The following is a 16,859-nucleotide window of genomic DNA, read 5'->3' on the forward strand; positions in this document are numbered from 1 at the left end:
TAATTTCCATCATTCCTTCCTTTATGTTTATTACAATTTATACCAGTAGTATAAAAATTATCATATATTATAATAAGCTGCATAGTTCTGTTTTCTCCTAGTAGTAATCTTTTAAATCTCAGATTTATCTTTGTGTGTGGATAGGCTTGGAGTTGGCCTCAGTTAGCACCTACTAAATGTTGAAAGTTTCTCTTCTTGTATCCTTTTTGCCTTTTCTCTTTTCAGGAATGCTCTCTACTTCTAAATTCTCTGCAAGGCCAGGGTGAGGGTGGGGAAGAGAGAGGAGATAGAGGACACCAAGCCTCAGGAACTAAATGTGGCTAGTGTCCTAGCCTTGTCATTAAGTTGTGTGCCATATAAAAGCTCATAACCTTTCTAAGCTTATTGTTTATTGTTCTATAAGTTGAGAGTTATTACTGTTTCATGCATAATAAATACTTAGTACAGGGCAGGGTGTTAAGTCAGCTCAATAAATGGAAATTATTAAGATTATCTTTAAAACCACCTCAAGTATATTATATTAATAAATCTGAAATAATACTGTGAAGCAGAAATTGATAAATAATAGCATACTAATAAATTTAATTCAGTATTATCTTCTTAAGGAAAATTTTTAATAACACTGCATGATATATAGAAAAACTGTAATTATAATTCTAATAATTGATTTTTACATTTTGTCAATGTATAGGGCCACCCAATGAGCTCACTAACATTTACTTTACAAAGTTAAGTGATTTAAAAGAAGCCTAAGTGTTTCAAGTCTTAATTTTGAGTCTGAATGAATAAATTTTGTGCAAAGTATTTTTTAAAATTCTGCTATACTATACAAAGCTGCCAACCTGAATGACCAAATTGAAAGAGAAAAACAAACATAGCTTAGTATGGTTAACATACTGTATTTATTATTTTTCATAGTATCTAAAAAGTAGAATATATTGCATTATTTTGTTAAAAATAAATCTTTATACAGTTTTTGGAAAGTTAATGGCAAATATATTTTACAAACAAAAGCAATTGTTTTCAAATTAAAGTCAATCTGTGGTCTTTATGAAGTCTATAGAAGCATGTTATGATTTAGTTTAAGTATCTGAAGCAGTTTCTATCTTAAGACATTCCCAAGAAATAGAAAACTGGAAAGCTTAGATAAAGCACCAGATGTCACCACATCACCAAATTAACACTGAATCTTTTCTGTCTTCATTGCATGAAGAAAAAAGAGAAAGAAAGGAACATTTATAGGAGAGAAAAAAACCCCAAAAGTCTGAATATGCATTTATTTATGGGATTCCCCAAAGGCATCTTGGTAAGGTTACTGTATTTCTGAGGATCAAAAATAGATTATAATACTTAAGGCTCAAGACCATGCATTCATAATAAAATACAGTTACTGATATGTAAGTGAATGGAATGCCATACAATGTATTTGACTTATTTAAGTAAACAGTATACATTTTATATTTTAATCCTTTAGGACTTTGTAGGCACATTGAAATCAATTTTTATACAAATGGAGTAAACATCAGATTCTCAGACTACGTAAATATGAATGATAATACTTTGGTGAATAAATCAAAGGACAAGTATTTGTGGCCAACTTAAAAAAATAATTTCAAATGTGAAAACTAATGTTTAGGGTCGTAAAGTTTCTCAAATATAATGCACTTTACGTGTTACTTATATATGATGAGATATAATCACAAAACTTAGAAAGGTAAATGAATAAGTAAAACCTAAGTAGTAAATACTGATGTTATAAAAGAAGAAAATAAAAATGGGTTGGGGATTTAGCTCAGTGGTTTTGCTGTCTGCTGTGCAAGCACAAGGACCTGAGTTCAATCTCCAGTACCAAAAAATAATAATAAAATAAAATAAAATAAGAACTTACACTTTTATCTCCTAATTCAGTCTTTATAGTTTGAATGTTCATTTTTGCCTCTAAATTCTAAGAAACACAAAGTACAATGGAAAGTACTTTGAAGTGGCTACAGGTTCCCAATTAAAGGTCAAGATACTGTGAAAATCCTTAGATATACTAGTAGCTGTCAATTCTGCTAATTCATTTTAACATGCACTTGTCATAGTTTATATACTCAATGTTATATTATAAATAAATGGTAAAAATATATGAATTTTATAATGAGGTAAAGCTTAGATCTATTAACATATTATTTACTATGTAATTTTAGTAAATGAATACATTTTTAAGTGTGTAAATGAGAAGATAATAAGGAAAGTGTAGGCCATAGCTGTAGTTTTATTTATATTTCCTATATTTCCTATTGTATGAATCTACATCCATCATGTTGTAGATTTAGAGCATATGTAGAACTAGCCAAAGAGATAAGAACCCAGGAGCCCATGAACAATGAAACACTAATTTCCACCACCAGGAAAAAAAAATAGACAAAAGAGGAGGGAGAGCAGGAGGAAAAGGAAGAGGAGGAGGAAGAAGAGGAGAAGGAAAGATGAGGGAGGAGAAGGAAAGAGAGGATGGGAGAAGGAAGGAAGGAAAGAAAGAAGGAAGAAAGGAAGGAAGGAGGAAGGAACAGAGGATGAGGGAAGGAAGGAGGGAAGGAAGGGGAGGTGGAGAAAAAAAGAAGAAAGAAAAAGAAAGGAAGAAAGAAAGGAAGAAAGAGACAGAAAGAGAAAGAAAAGAAAGAAAGAAAGAAAGAAAACAGGAACAAAATTTTAAAATAGGGCTTTGATCTTTTTCAAACAGTTTTTAATCAGCCCGAAAGTCTCTGTGATTGATCTCAAAGGCACTTTCTAAAGAACTACCCTCTCCCTTCCCCCAGTTGGTATTCCTTTAGGCAAGCTCATGATTTAGTGACCTATAGCCTTTCACTATTTCTTAACCACCATCTCACATTAAGAAAATCTTCATTTGCAACTGAGCCCTGGTAGTGTTGATTTGAAACCTATTACATTTTACATAAAATATATGAAGAAACCTCTTCTGGTCATAATCTTTACTACCATTTCCCCCAATCCTTGAGAAGAGGCTTACATCAAATAAGGCAGATAGAAAAGTATTAGATTGCCATATGGCAAATTCAACCTACTTTAACAAACTGCAGCAATATTAATTCATCATCTTTCCCAATAGATTAGTTGGGCTGAATATAAGGTTAAAAACATGAGTTTGGTATGGAGATTTGTGACCACAAGCTTAATTTTCATTGGTTGTAAGCAACTGATCATATCTGTACTCTTCCTCTGATTGTTGTTTTGTTACTTAAGCTTTTAAAACTCTGGAGATCCATAAAGAAAATAGAAAGGTGATAACTGGGATTAGATCTGATTTTGAATAGATGACTTTTCCTTAGTTTTGTCAAGACAGACACCTTCTTTAGTACCTTGGGCATCTTGATCACCATCCAATGTAGAAATATCTGATGTATTTTTGTCATTTTGCCGTGAGCGGTAATTTTTATAAGCACGTTGAATGATGGTTGCTGAAATTGCCTCTTGTTTTCGTTTCAAAGTAGTTGTGATTGGTTCATATGTGATTTTAAAAGGGTTGGCTAATGCAAACGCTGATTCTATCTCTGAAAGGATTTTCTCCATCCCTGCATCTTTTCCCACAACTCTTTTTGTGAAAGCAAGTAAGATATCAAGGCAATGAATTCTGTCACCAACAGCCATGGGAAGATCCATAGCCACAAGCTGTCCCTTGTTTGGTTTTGCCAAGAAAAGAGGAGGATCAAGAGCAGCTGCGAAATCTGAAAGCTGGCTGGAATCTATGTACTGGGTCCTATCAGGATCAAATCTCTTCCATACCTGAAAGAATTTCCTAAAATCATCTTCACTCAAGGTCCTAGTTTTTTTCTTAGAAACAATATTTAAAACTTCCTTGACCATAACGATATACATATTAACAATGATCAGCCATATTATGAAAATGTAACTGACAAAATAGAAAATCCCAACAGAAGGGTTACCACAATCTCCTCTAACCTGAGTCCCAGGGTTAATTTTATCAGGATCACAGTCAGACCATTTACTGTTGAAAATTGCATTAAGCATTCCATCCCAACCTGCAAATATTGTAACTTGAAAAAGACAAATCATACTGCTGCCAAATGTTTCAAAATTGGACACGTCATTAATTCCAGCTTCTTTTTTAACATAGGCAAAGTTGTACATTCCAAAAATGGCATAGATAAACATGACTAGGAAGATTAGAAGACTGATGTTCAACAGGGCTGGGAGAGACAGCATCAAAGGGACCATCAGATCATGGAACACCTTTGGTCCTTTCCCAAGACGCAGGATGTGGATGATGCGAGAGAGAAGTATCAGTTGCACAAGTGAAGGGGGAACCAAGTAGTGTCCCACTGTCATAGGCAGAAATAGTCCTGGGTAAAGAGAAAAGAGTCAAGAAAATTATCCATGTGCAATGGTATTTAGAGGAATGTGTTATTTTATACTTAAGTGGTTGTTTATAGATTTTATTAATTTTTTTTTGGTACTGGGGATCGAACTCAGGACTTTGCCCTTGCGAGGAAGGCAGCGGAACCCCTGAGCTAAATCCCCAGCCCTATTAATTTCTATTAATACCTCCTATTTAACAGTTTATTGGATGTTTAGGTTAGTGAAATACCAATTGTATCAATGTCAGGTATCTAGCAAAATTTAGAAAGAATTTCTTCTGTACTGTATCTTGGGAATATTGCAGATCAAGTACTTCAGGAATTACAGATGACTTGAAAGTATAATATAGGACCATAGTCATAAGTTTGTTTGTTTTCTGATTCCTGTTGGATCAGGAATTCCAGTGGCTTAGTGCCTGCCTGGCAAGCGAAAGGTCCTGACTTCAATCTCAGGTACCGGAAAAAAAAAAACCTACAAAAAAAAATCAACAAGAATTCAAACTTATATTGAGTGCCTTATAAAGGCATCATGAAAATATGCCAACATGAATAACATGATTTCTGCCTCAAAGACTTTATAATCTAGTAACTAGTGATGGCTAGTTAAAAACATTACAAAGCAAGGTAGAAAAACTGAATTGTTAAATGTAATTACAAAAATGTTTGGCATTCAGTGACTCATAATTTGTGCTTTAATTCATTTGTTTCCTAAGTGGCATTTCTTTCTCAGGAGCTTTAAATATGAAGGAAGTGAGATTTTCCTTAGAACCTAGGGATGGTTCACTTTGGGTTGAAAAGGTGGAGGATGGGAAAATTCCACGGACCTTCTAAGGAGAGGGCATGTTTGCTGACAGGAAGTGTCATGCCACATATTTCTGTCAAACTTGGTCACTGCCTAAGATGACATTCTTTGTGGGTTTTTTCCACATCCACCTTCTTTAGAGTGCTCTAGTGAATTTTCCATGCCGACTCAAATTTTCATTTCATCTATATCTTCAAAACTCCTCAGTTGTGCAGGAAATATTCTCACTTAATGTAAACAAACTCCCAATATTCTCACCACTTGACTTTTAAACTCCCCTTCTTATCTGAAGCCGAATGATGACATTATGCCCCAATGTGACAATTTCAAGCACAGGCAGCTTAGTCTCCCCAACTCCGTGTTTCTCAAGGAAGAAAGATGAATAAGTTTTTTTTTTTTTCTTTCCAATGAGAATTCCAGATACTTCTTATTTGCACCACTTTAATGAACAAAAATAAATAAATTTCTGGCACTTTATGAATCATGTCATTCAACTATTCCATTTCCTACCATTCCTTGGCTCTAGGATCTACTCATTCCACTTCATTTATACACATCGAAGACTTCAGCAGTTTTCTTCTTGTTTTACCTCAGCATCTACCATCAATAATCCATCCAAAGTCCAACTTCTTTATTCCTGACATTCTCAACCTTCATAATCTTCACCGTTTCACATTTGCCAACCACATCTATGACCCTATTATTGACACAATACCTGATCTATAAAATCTCAAATTCAAATAGCTTTCTTTCTGTCTATATTTTCTCCTTAAAATTTTTCTGAATAAGGAACTCCTACTTCAATCTCATAGGGCTCTTTAGTTTTGAAATTCCTGTTTTCTTTCTCTCAGCCCCTTCCTGTTGGTATTTTCTTCACAATCAAGCTTCATAAACTTTTCAATAGATGGTTGCATTACTTCACTTATCCACTGAATGAATGAATTTTCTAGAAACACAACTAGACAGATAATCTACCTTTCCCACTGCTCAATCATAGAATAGTGCCCGACATAATTATCTCTTAAATATTGTCCCCATGAAAACAAACCTTGCAACTAGATATGTGTTATGGGGAAGCAGACAATAAAGAAACTCCTGTCTTCAGAAACACTTTGATCCAAATTCTTTGCTTGGCTACCTCCTTATACAATAGGTCTTTGTTTAAATTTTTCTTCTTACACAAAATTTGCTCTGATGTCTACTAGTTGAGTGGATGCCGCTGCCTGTTATGCTGCTGTAGCACCCTGTACTTCCTTTAGCATAACTCTAACAACACAGCATTAAAATATACTCTAATTATTTGTGTCCTTTAATAGATTTAAACTATGTATATGCAGGAATTATCCCTATCTTGTTTACCACTGGTATTTTTGTTTTGTTTTGTTTATTGTTAGGAAGCATACTTGGGATTGAACCCAGGACCTTTGTATTGAAATATATCCTGTCCCTTTTTGATTGATTGACTGATTGATTGATTGATTGATTTTTGGTACCGGGGGTTGAACTTGGGCCTTTTTGATTTTTTATTTTGAAACAGGGTCTCTCTAAGTTGCACAAGCTTGGTTTAAACTTATGATCCTCCTGCCTTGGCCTCCAGAGCACTGGGATTACCGGTATGTACCACCACACCCAAGTAACTACTGTATTCCTTCCATATAGTATAACATCTGTGCACAAAGAAAATAATTAAATATATTTCTTAAATAAAAGAGTGAGCTCTCCCAAGTAAGAGAAAACTAGGGACAAATGAATTACAACCTAAAACTCCAGTGTTGTTTTATATAGCTTTGGACAATTAGAGGGAAGGAATAGTGAGTTTCAAAGGTTAAATCATTCTAAGATATAAAGATCCTTCTACTGTTATCCTAGAAATGAATTTACATTATATATTGAAGGGTAATTAAGCATTTATCTTGTGGTTTGTGACATAAAGTATATTCTATTAGTTTAAGAAATATATATTTTTAGCATTCCTATCCTTATGCACATGTGTGAATGAAAAAAATGTGAAGCATTCCTGATTGAAATGAAAAAGGTCTCTACCTGTTTAGCTAAGAGACTATATCTGAAGTGATATTAATAACTTTGGCTGAATTAATATGAATATAAATGAAAATTGGACTGAACAAAATCTTACCTGTGATGGAGAAAATGACCACCATAAAATCCAAAATGTTCCACACAATGGTGAAATAGTAACAGTGGAAGGAGATGAGCTTCAGTATACATTCTACAGTATATAGCATAACAAATGTTGCGTTAATCCAGTAGAGAGCAAGATCCATTTGTAGACTCTGGTCATCACTTTCTATCATCATGATCATTGCTTGGAGACAGATAAGAACCATGATGATGGCATTAAAAACTCGGTTTGTTACCAAGTCAAAAATGAAGCCTTGGAACATGTTCTATGGGTAAAGAAAACAAGTGTGGCACCATTAATAACAAGACGTACATTCATACATATAGTCATCAGAGTCTATAACTTTCCCTAAAATAAACATACGTGAGGGTGTAAGTTTTTACCAAGTAAACCCATATAGTAAAAACAAGGGTGGATGGACATGGCAAATACAAAACATATGCATGTGTGGAAATATTACAATTTTATATAATTAAAGTATGTTAATAATTGTAACATAAAACAATGTTAGAGCAAAAAATGACCATTAAAATCTTTGTGGAGGAACATATTTTATAAATGTCAAAAGCACTGAAGATATTTTAAAATACATTTTATTTGTAAAATAAAGTAAAAGAACTTATTAAAGCTTCAAAAAACATCTACACATTTTCTTACTATTGGACGAGGTATTTGTTTTTGAGAATCTTCATACATCAGCCTCTTTAGTCCATGATATTGTTTCTTCTGTTTTGCAGTTATAAAGATATTGGAGACTCCCTGGTATACAAATGAAAGAAAAAGACATTAAAATCACTTTTAATCCAAACTTTCCTTTTTATTAATATGCACTTAAGAAAAGTTGACAGTTATTAATATAATTCTTTTCAGAAGGTTTAACTGCAATGGTCTAAATCATGTGTGACCATGACTCATGTTCTGGACAAAAATGCGTATAAAACAGACATGGAATACTAATCAGTAATGAGTGCTGTTCAACAATCTTTTGATGTACTTTCCTCTAGGCAGTCACCCCTATTTATAATATTTAGTCTATTATGTCTTTCCTTTTCTTACAGAAGACAAACATACAATGGGGGATATCTGAAAAAATTAACTGAGAAGAACTGAACTCAATAGACAAAGGTTAAATTTATTTGTACCTGTTAATAAACAGGAACAAATAGAATTGCTCAATTTTTGGTTTGTTTTTGCAGCATTAGGGTTTGAACCAAGGGCCTTTGCACTGACCTACATTCCCAGCCCTTTATAAAACTTTATTTCAAGACAGGGTCTTGCTAAATCATTTCCCCAGGCTGGGATCAAGCTTGCAATTCTCCTACTTCAGGCTCCCAGATTATTGGGATTACAGAATGTACCACCCTATTCAGGAAAGTATTTATTTTTTACATGTTCATATATTGCTTTATTTGATAAACCCTGTAAGAAGATATTTTTATTATTCCAAAAGTACCTTCAGTTTGCACCTTCTAGGGCTCATTCATTTTTGTCATTCTAATGCTAATTTTAGTATCTTGTACAAAAAATATAAAGTAATAATGACATGTTAAGCTAGAAATTAGGAATTGTTGATGCCTAAGTTAGAATCCATTCACTTAAAACTGACAGGGATAACCAATGAGAAGCCCAGAAGTAAACCTAGGATGTCACCACACTGGGCTGACCTGCTCAGGAAGCTGAAGAATTAGATCAAAACCACATCTAATCATTTCGCCCTCTCCCACCTCATTAGCAGACTACTGTATTATGCTATATTTTTTTGCACGTGAATAACATTTAATGATATGTTGGAGGTGGAATTTCACAGTTACTATTTCTTTTGATTTGGGGGAAGGCATTCCTAAACCTCATAGAGAGCCGGTCCCTTCATAAGACATAAAAGTGGTGGATATCGTTGGAGCCCTTTGCATTTGTGGAAGCCCAAGGAGTTACAATTGTGCACAAATGGCACCAATACACAGAAATGGTACCAAATTGTGGCTAAGTGTCTCTACGTTCCATAACATTGAGTTTAAGCACTCCTATTTAGGTCCAGCTAGAATTTATGACTCTACTTCAAGCAGAAAGTGCTACTCTAATGTAGACATATGTTTCTGCTGCTTACGACTCTGAAGGCTTCTAATGTATCAGAGTAAAAGAGTATTATCCTTCTTCCAGTCTTCACATATTTGTGTAGATATACAAAAATACTATTCATTTCTTTTCATATCATTATTTATAAAATATTTATAAATAATTATTTATAAAATAAATATTTATATATTTATAAATATAGATAAAATGTATATTATATTTATAAATAAATTTATAAATATAAAATATACATATAGAAACACAAGTATGTATTAATGTTCAAACTTCACTGTGCATATTTTAGACATTGAAAGCAATATGAGAATGAATACTTTAGCAGTACTTGACAATACGGAAGAACAGCAACAATTATTGTGTTCGATACACACCACCAAAAAATGCCATTGAGGTAAATTCTAAACCAATTACTTGAAAGAGGGCATTTGTAAAAATGTGTGAGATTTTTTTTCAGGCATTTATGAACAAACAAAGGATATTTATACTTATCTTTATTTTATGCTTGTTGAAGTTAGTAATAATAACAGCAATCAGCATACTCAGAGGGAGAAATAATCCAAAGATAACAAAAGCAATAAAGTAAAAATGCATGTAGAGGTTGTTTTCAAAATTAGGCTGCATTTCTACCTAAAAATGAATTTTAAAATAATCATTGATTACAACTTTTTAAAACATAAGATTTATATTATAAATCATTTTATGACAAAAAGATCTGATTATCAAAGTATGTGATATGTAAGTCTGAATGTACCCAAAGAAATCTATTCTTCTGTGTAGCTAATGTGCAGTAATTAATATAAGACTAATATATGATTTTTTTTTAAGAAAGAAAGATTAAAAGAAAACCAAACAGTGCTACTTAAATTAATGTTTTTGTCTCTGTTTTTGGTGAAAGAATATTACTTCTATTTTTATTTTAAAATTGATTTCATCGGTTAACTTCTTGTTATAAAAATGATAATCCTGCCGGGGATTTAGTTTAGTGGTTCCAGTGCCTGCCTTACAAGTGCAAGGTCCCAGGTTCGATCCCCAGTACCAAAAAAAAAAAAAAAGAAAGATAATCCTTCACATGTGTTTACTGGGTATCAATCATTGTATATCTTCCTGCAAAGATTTCATTGCCTATGAAATACTCACTCTGAAATGTATTTAATTTCTACAAATACCACATGTGTTGTGTGTTTGAATTGCTTGGGCTTTAACAGTGCATTTTAAACTATATTGTACTTACACCAACAGAGTCAACTGCTGAGTACATAATATCGATCCATCCATTAAATGTTGCCTATAAAAAAAAGACGTTTAATTTTGTGAAAACCTACTTTTGTGACAAAAAAGAAAATTCAATTTGTTTTTAATACTTAAAAAATTTGATAGTAAGGCTTGCAAAATTCAATATACTACATAATTGAGGTATTTAACATGTTTCTGTTATACTGTTAATAATTTTACTTATTTTATTTATAATTAATAACACAATATTTAAAAATAGTTAAATAGAAAAAGAATGAAAGAAGAAAATAGATAAATGGTAAATAAGTACATGCTTTCAAGTGTCAGTTATTTGTAACCATTTATATGTGCTTTTCTGTTGGCTCAATAAGAGGAGAATGGCCCATGTCTTCATATCTTAGATACTGTGTCGCTGAGTAGACATTCCTCAAAGCATCAAATTAATAAAGAGTAGTAACCCTGTTTGGACCAACTTCCTGAACAGTAGTGTTGGAAGCAGCTTTGGCTAGCACTTATTATTTCCTCTGGTAGTGCTGCCTTCACCTCCGCAGGATGGGGACTGTTTCATGTAAGTCTCTCCAGAGAAGCCTAGTATAGTATGTGCAACAACTACTATCTATTAATTACTAATTGCTAAAATATGTTATAATCAAATTTTTACACTTGATCTTAGCCAAAAGGCTGAGAAGCGATAATCAAATTTTTGAATCATCTATACTTGGTTCTTTATGTTCAGCCTACATTATGAATTAATATATAATTGACCTAAAAAAAAAAAACTTCAAGAAAATGTACTTACTACTTGAAGCAGAGAAAGGAAACCATTTCCAACGTTGTCAAAGTTCATTTTTGCATTCTTCCATGACAAGGATTCATTATACATAAGCCTTTCACATTGAGTTATATTCCATACTTCAGACACAGAAAACCTTTCTCCATTTGGTTGATCAAGGCATGCATAGAACTTGCCGGCAAATAACTCTACTCCCATGATACTAAAACTCAGCCAGATCATAAAGCAGACCAGAAACACATTCCAAGTGGGTAGAGTTGTTTTTATCAAAGCTCTCACAACCACCTAGCATACAAAAAAAGTGAATATGCAAACTTTAGATAAGAAATGTGAAACTATTTTAATATCTGACCAAATTGAAAATGCTACTTGATATAATGTTATATTGAAAAATGAAGCAGGGGTATCTAAAGACTGAATAGCCCACATGCCGGTAGTGGAATAATCTAAACAGCAATTCAATTTTTAGCAATAAAAGCACACATTAAAATCCAGATACTCTCAAAATCTTTGAACTAGAAATCATTTAAAAAGCAACAAAGCTCATCAATATAAATACTGGAACAAAATTTTAATTTACTGATTTGATATTTGTTTACTGAGTTTCTGTATTATGCCAGAAATGTTGAAGATTGTGTGTGTGTGTGTGTGTGTGTGTGTGTGAGTGTGTGTGTGACATGATCTGGAAAAGATGTAAAATAAGAAGAGGTGGGACAACAACTGCGTTGACTCCAACCTTAGGGAGGATAAACATTCAAAGAAGAAAAGGAAAGAGTGATATGAAAAATGAAAGATCAAGAGATTGTACCATAAAAAAAGTGATGGGAGGAGACTGCTTCAGGGAGGAGACTGAAAGATCAGTTGTAATATGCAAAGTTTCATACCTCCACAATGAGCGATGGGCCTTTTTTTTTTTTTACCACTAAGAAGTAATTCCAGAATGAGGGATTTGGAAGCTGAATCTACCACCTAAACTTGACTACCAGCAATAGCCTGTAGTCATTTCTTTAACTCCCTTTATCATTTTGGTATTTTACTCATTACTCCACTAAAGCTGTTATGGCAAAAGAAACTAGTTGGTCTATCCAATAGAATATTTTCAATACCTGCCATTTCCTTGTCATAGTGTTTATGCATTTTATTTCCACTTTTCTGAGGCATCATTTATTCTCCTTTTTTTACCTTTCTAACTTTTTCCTCAACCATTACTAAATAATATTTTGCCTGTACTTTCTTGTTTATATGTCATAATTTTCCGTCCCTAAGTGAATATTTTTCATTGTTCTTTCAACCACTTTGTTATAGTTGCAAAATGAGGGCAGAGGTTCTTTGTTGATAATTTATATGCTTTGAGAGGCCCATTGATTCTTCTGCTGTAAAAAACAGCCACCATGGGAGTGCAGACCGGTGCAACCACTACAGGTCCCACTTGACCCAGCTATTCCCCTGCTGGGTATCTTCCCAAAAGAATTAAAAGAATCATACCACCGTGATATATGTGCACCCATGTTCATAGTGGCACAGTTTGTAATAGCTAAAGATTGGAAGAAGCCCAAATGCCCATTAACTGGAAACTGGATAAAGAAAATGTGGTTTTTTTCATAAAATGGAGTACTACTCAGCCATAAAGAATGAAAAACTAGAGTCATTTATAGCTGAATGGATGCATATCAAGGCCATACTCTTGAATGAAATAAATAGGACACACATGTGTAAATACCGAATAGTTTCTCTAGTGTGAGAAACTGATAGTGTAAACAAGGGTTAAAATGATTAAAATGAATAACTGATAATTTGAAATAGGAAAAACTGTCCAAAGATGAAGGGGTGAAGGGAGGGGAAGGGGAAAGGAAAGGAGGGAAAGGAAAAACTATGAGAAAAGAAAAAAAATGGAAATGATGTCTATGTAAATAGGGAAGGGTGGAGGGGTGAAGGGTGCACAGGTAATGAGAAAAAATAAGAACCAAGATACCTCATGTATGGGTACAAACACCCAATGATAAATGTAAATGAATTGTATACCTAAAATGTACCAATAAAAGAACTAAAAAAAAAAAAACCAGCCACCAAGTCCATCAGAAAAGTCTGTGTGATAACACAGAAGTGGGGATGGTTGACACAAATATTTTTGCAGTAAAGAGCACCTAAGATTTATTAAGTGTATGAAACATGAGTTTTGTAAATGTGTAGCTTAGTGATGCATCTGCAAGAACAATTTAACCATGGAATTTTCAGAGGTTGAGATGAGATTTCTGGCATGGACTAGACTATGACTTGACCTTGTCTACTGTTTTGCTGACCTTGAGCTCATGGCTCAGTATCTCATTGTCTTTCTAATGCACATAACACACCAAATGTTATGGAGGGAAGCTTCTCTCTAACATGGGGACAACTTGGGGTACTTCACACTCTCTTCACCTGTATATCAAAACTTATGAGAGAAAAAATTTAGAATCATCTTATAATATTTGTTACAATAGTTTATTTAGCTGCACTCAGATTGTGTGTGTGTGTGTGTGTGTGTGTGTGTTTTGAGCCAAAAGGCTTTCTGTAGTTTCTAGTCATAGGCTATTCTATGAAGTTTTCCTATCATTAAACTGTATTTTTCCTAGAAATTAAGCTGTTTCATCATCTTAACCCTAGTCTTAGAGATCTTGTCAGCAACTTTCTCTTTTTCAGCTAGTTTTCCAACTTATTTTGTTTAAAAAGCACTCTTGAATGTTGCCAGTTTTTAGATGATGTGTTAAAATATGTTTCAGAAGTTATAGTATAAATTATAATCACTCCCTTAAATTTTTGTTCTCTAGGTTTATAATAGTGGAGTCTTGATGTATTTACACCATAATAAAAATATTTCTCTCTCAAATCCAGCAAATCAAATGAATCTGGGAAATAGATTAATCAGGCTTAAATTCTTTTATAATGAATCAAATGCAAAGTCACATGAACTACAAAAAATCAACTATATACTCAGTATAAGTGCATGTATACTTAGCATAGTATATTTAAAAATATATACAATTAATTTACCTATGTGTACATGTTCTTATATAAGCATATATGTATGCACATATGATTTAAATGTGGCACTATTATAATTTGGAATATTTCATTAAAATACATATTCTAAGCAACTTATAGTTTGAATTTATATGAATCAGTCAAATTTTGAGATTAAAAAAATTTTACCAAATAGAATTTAAAAGTTATGGCTTATTAATAAATGGCAGCTTAAATGTAGCATACAATGTATAAACTACAGAGACATTAAATTTTTAAAGAGAAATAATTTCTTTACTCAGTCCTTCCATAACATTGACTATGTGATATTAGATGATACCTGCCAAAAGAATTATGTAAAATAATCTATGTAAACAAAACTATAAAATATGGATGAGTACGAAAAAAGGTAAAATTAGACTTTTTCTTCCATTTCTGCATATAACTGATCAGTGTACATCTACATACAGTATTTATACTACTGTGCTGATCTTAGACTATTTTTTCTATTGAGCCATATGGCATTTCCATTATAGATTCAAAAGTTTAAACAGTGGGTATTTGGTGTGACTAGAAGTATTACCTTTCTCCACCTTGGGCAGAAAAAGCTATAGTGAGAGTGATGGAAAGAAGATTAGAATACACAATGTGTGATGCTTGACTTCAGAAAAAGTAAATTTATTTTAACTCAAACATTGTTTTCATCCAGTAAATATCTACTTACTGTGTAAAATATTCTTATAAATTTAAATAGTTGCTTACCTGATGAAAGGTTTATTTTCTGACAGTTATCGTTTTAAAGGAAGACTTCATTCTATCAATATGGGTTAGAAAGGTACTATTTTTCACATTATATTCTCTTTCTTATTATTTTCCCTTTGCTTATCTTTATAGTTTTCATATCTTTTGAGCAATGAGACCTAAAATGTTAAAAAGCCTAACATATCCATTCCCATCTACTTTTATGAAGAATATAAGGTTTTTGTTGTACAAATATTGTTGAAGGTAGAAATGTGAAGACAGCAAAGCTTCTAGTGTATGAAAATTTAGTAATTCCAAAAAAATCCATGGATTAGTTTAGAAACTTTGTCTTACCTTCATTCTTTCAAACTGTGATAGAACTCTGAGTGCCCGAAGGAATTTAATGGAAGCAAGTGGTTTTAGATCTTCTTGAGTTTTACCTATCAGGCTAAGACAAAACACCTGTACATATATTTTTTAAAAAGAGTTAATATGATAATCTTAATGGAAATAATATATAAAATAAAGTTTGCATTTATTATAAAAATATAGTCAAGGCTAGCAATATATTTTGATACATATCTCAAAATGTCTTAATAAATCATTTTGTATTAAAATCACTTAGAAAGAAGAAACAGTAGTATTTTAAAATGATAAAGAACATATGTTATTGAGATGAACATCTAGTTTTAGATTGGATTAATATTTATATCCTTTTAAAGTCTGAAATTGGATTTAAAAAGACATGAGTATTTACAATACAGTAATGGTATACAATGTATTCATTAAAACTTGTTTTGAAATATATTCAGATATACATTTATATATAACTATTGTAAGGACAAAATACAAAATAGGAGGTCAGAGGTAAGGCATCAAGAAAGATATGTATATTAATAAATCAAAAGAACAAATTTAAAAAGTATAATCATATACTAAAATGATTTTTAAAATAGATACTCATGCATACAATGATTAAAGATTTATAAGTGTTAATTGAGATTGTACAAGGTATTAGAGCCATGATTAATTTTTGTTGTAACTTCATATTTTCTATATTTTTAGCTCAACAAATGTGAACATTTTTCATATTTTATTTTATACTGGTCTTGAAGTAGGCTTTGAAATGTGGGAATCATTTATAGAGCTATTGACTGATGTGGACCCAAATGGACAATGGCTAGGAAACAAGACGGTGAGTTTTGGGGACAGTGAGGTTTGACTGTAGTAGAGGGGAATTTTCAAGAATTAATTTAGAAGACGAGGTCACTATTTCAAAGCAATTAATTATAGACTGAGGGGCTATCATCATTATTTATAAAATAAGGAGCCATTTTTTCATTCAACAAAAATCATCAAGGCACGGGAGATAAAAGAGAGAAAAAAACTGAGAAAAAATTCTGCCCTAACAGAACTTATCCTTTAGTGGAAGAAGACAAACAATAGTCAAAATAAATTATATAACATTAATAATAGTTATCAATATGAAGAAAAAAAAAGAGGAAGGGAAAGGAGTATTAAAGAAGCTGCAGTTTTAGTATATGTGCTGCCGCAGCAAGCACAAGGTTGCAGTTTTAAATAAGGCATTGAGATAAAGTTCCCAGGATTCACTTCAACTAGGAAATAAATACCAGCAAACTTCCAGGCAGAAGGAAGATTAAGTACAAAGGCACTAAAATG

The 16,859-nt window shown here is 32.5% G+C and overlaps 1 protein-coding gene and 1 pseudogene across 5 annotated transcripts in view; both read right to left on the bottom strand.

The window, feature by feature from the left end:
- Positions 1-883: 883 nt before the first annotated feature.
- The window catches only part of Scn7a (sodium voltage-gated channel alpha subunit 7), an 86,876-nt gene continuing 70,900 nt past the window's right edge, over positions 884-16,859 (bottom strand). For all 5 annotated transcript variants that reach the window (XM_087199876.1, XM_087199873.1, XM_013076927.3 and 2 more), the window contains 7 exons: positions 15,534-15,641; positions 11,445-11,723; positions 10,644-10,697; positions 9,902-10,039; positions 7,979-8,083; positions 7,316-7,586; positions 884-4,361 (listed from right to left, as the gene is read on the bottom strand). In XM_087199876.1, coding sequence (XP_087056002.1) covers positions 3,295-4,361; positions 7,316-7,586; positions 7,979-8,083; positions 9,902-10,039; positions 10,644-10,697; positions 11,445-11,723; positions 15,534-15,641 — 2,022 coding nt within the window. In that variant the 3' untranslated portion in view covers positions 884-3,294. The remainder of the gene's footprint in view (positions 4,362-7,315; positions 7,587-7,978; positions 8,084-9,901; positions 10,040-10,643; positions 10,698-11,444; positions 11,724-15,533; positions 15,642-16,859) is intronic.
- LOC147829948 (U2 spliceosomal RNA) lies at positions 11,227-11,338 on the bottom strand (annotated as a pseudogene).

Source organism: Heterocephalus glaber, unplaced genomic scaffold, assembly GCF_053883595.1.
Source record: "Heterocephalus glaber isolate CG9 unplaced genomic scaffold, H.glaber_assembly_v1.0 deba00000347, whole genome shotgun sequence".
Classification (NCBI taxonomy): Eukaryota; Metazoa; Chordata; class Mammalia; order Rodentia; family Bathyergidae; genus Heterocephalus; species Heterocephalus glaber.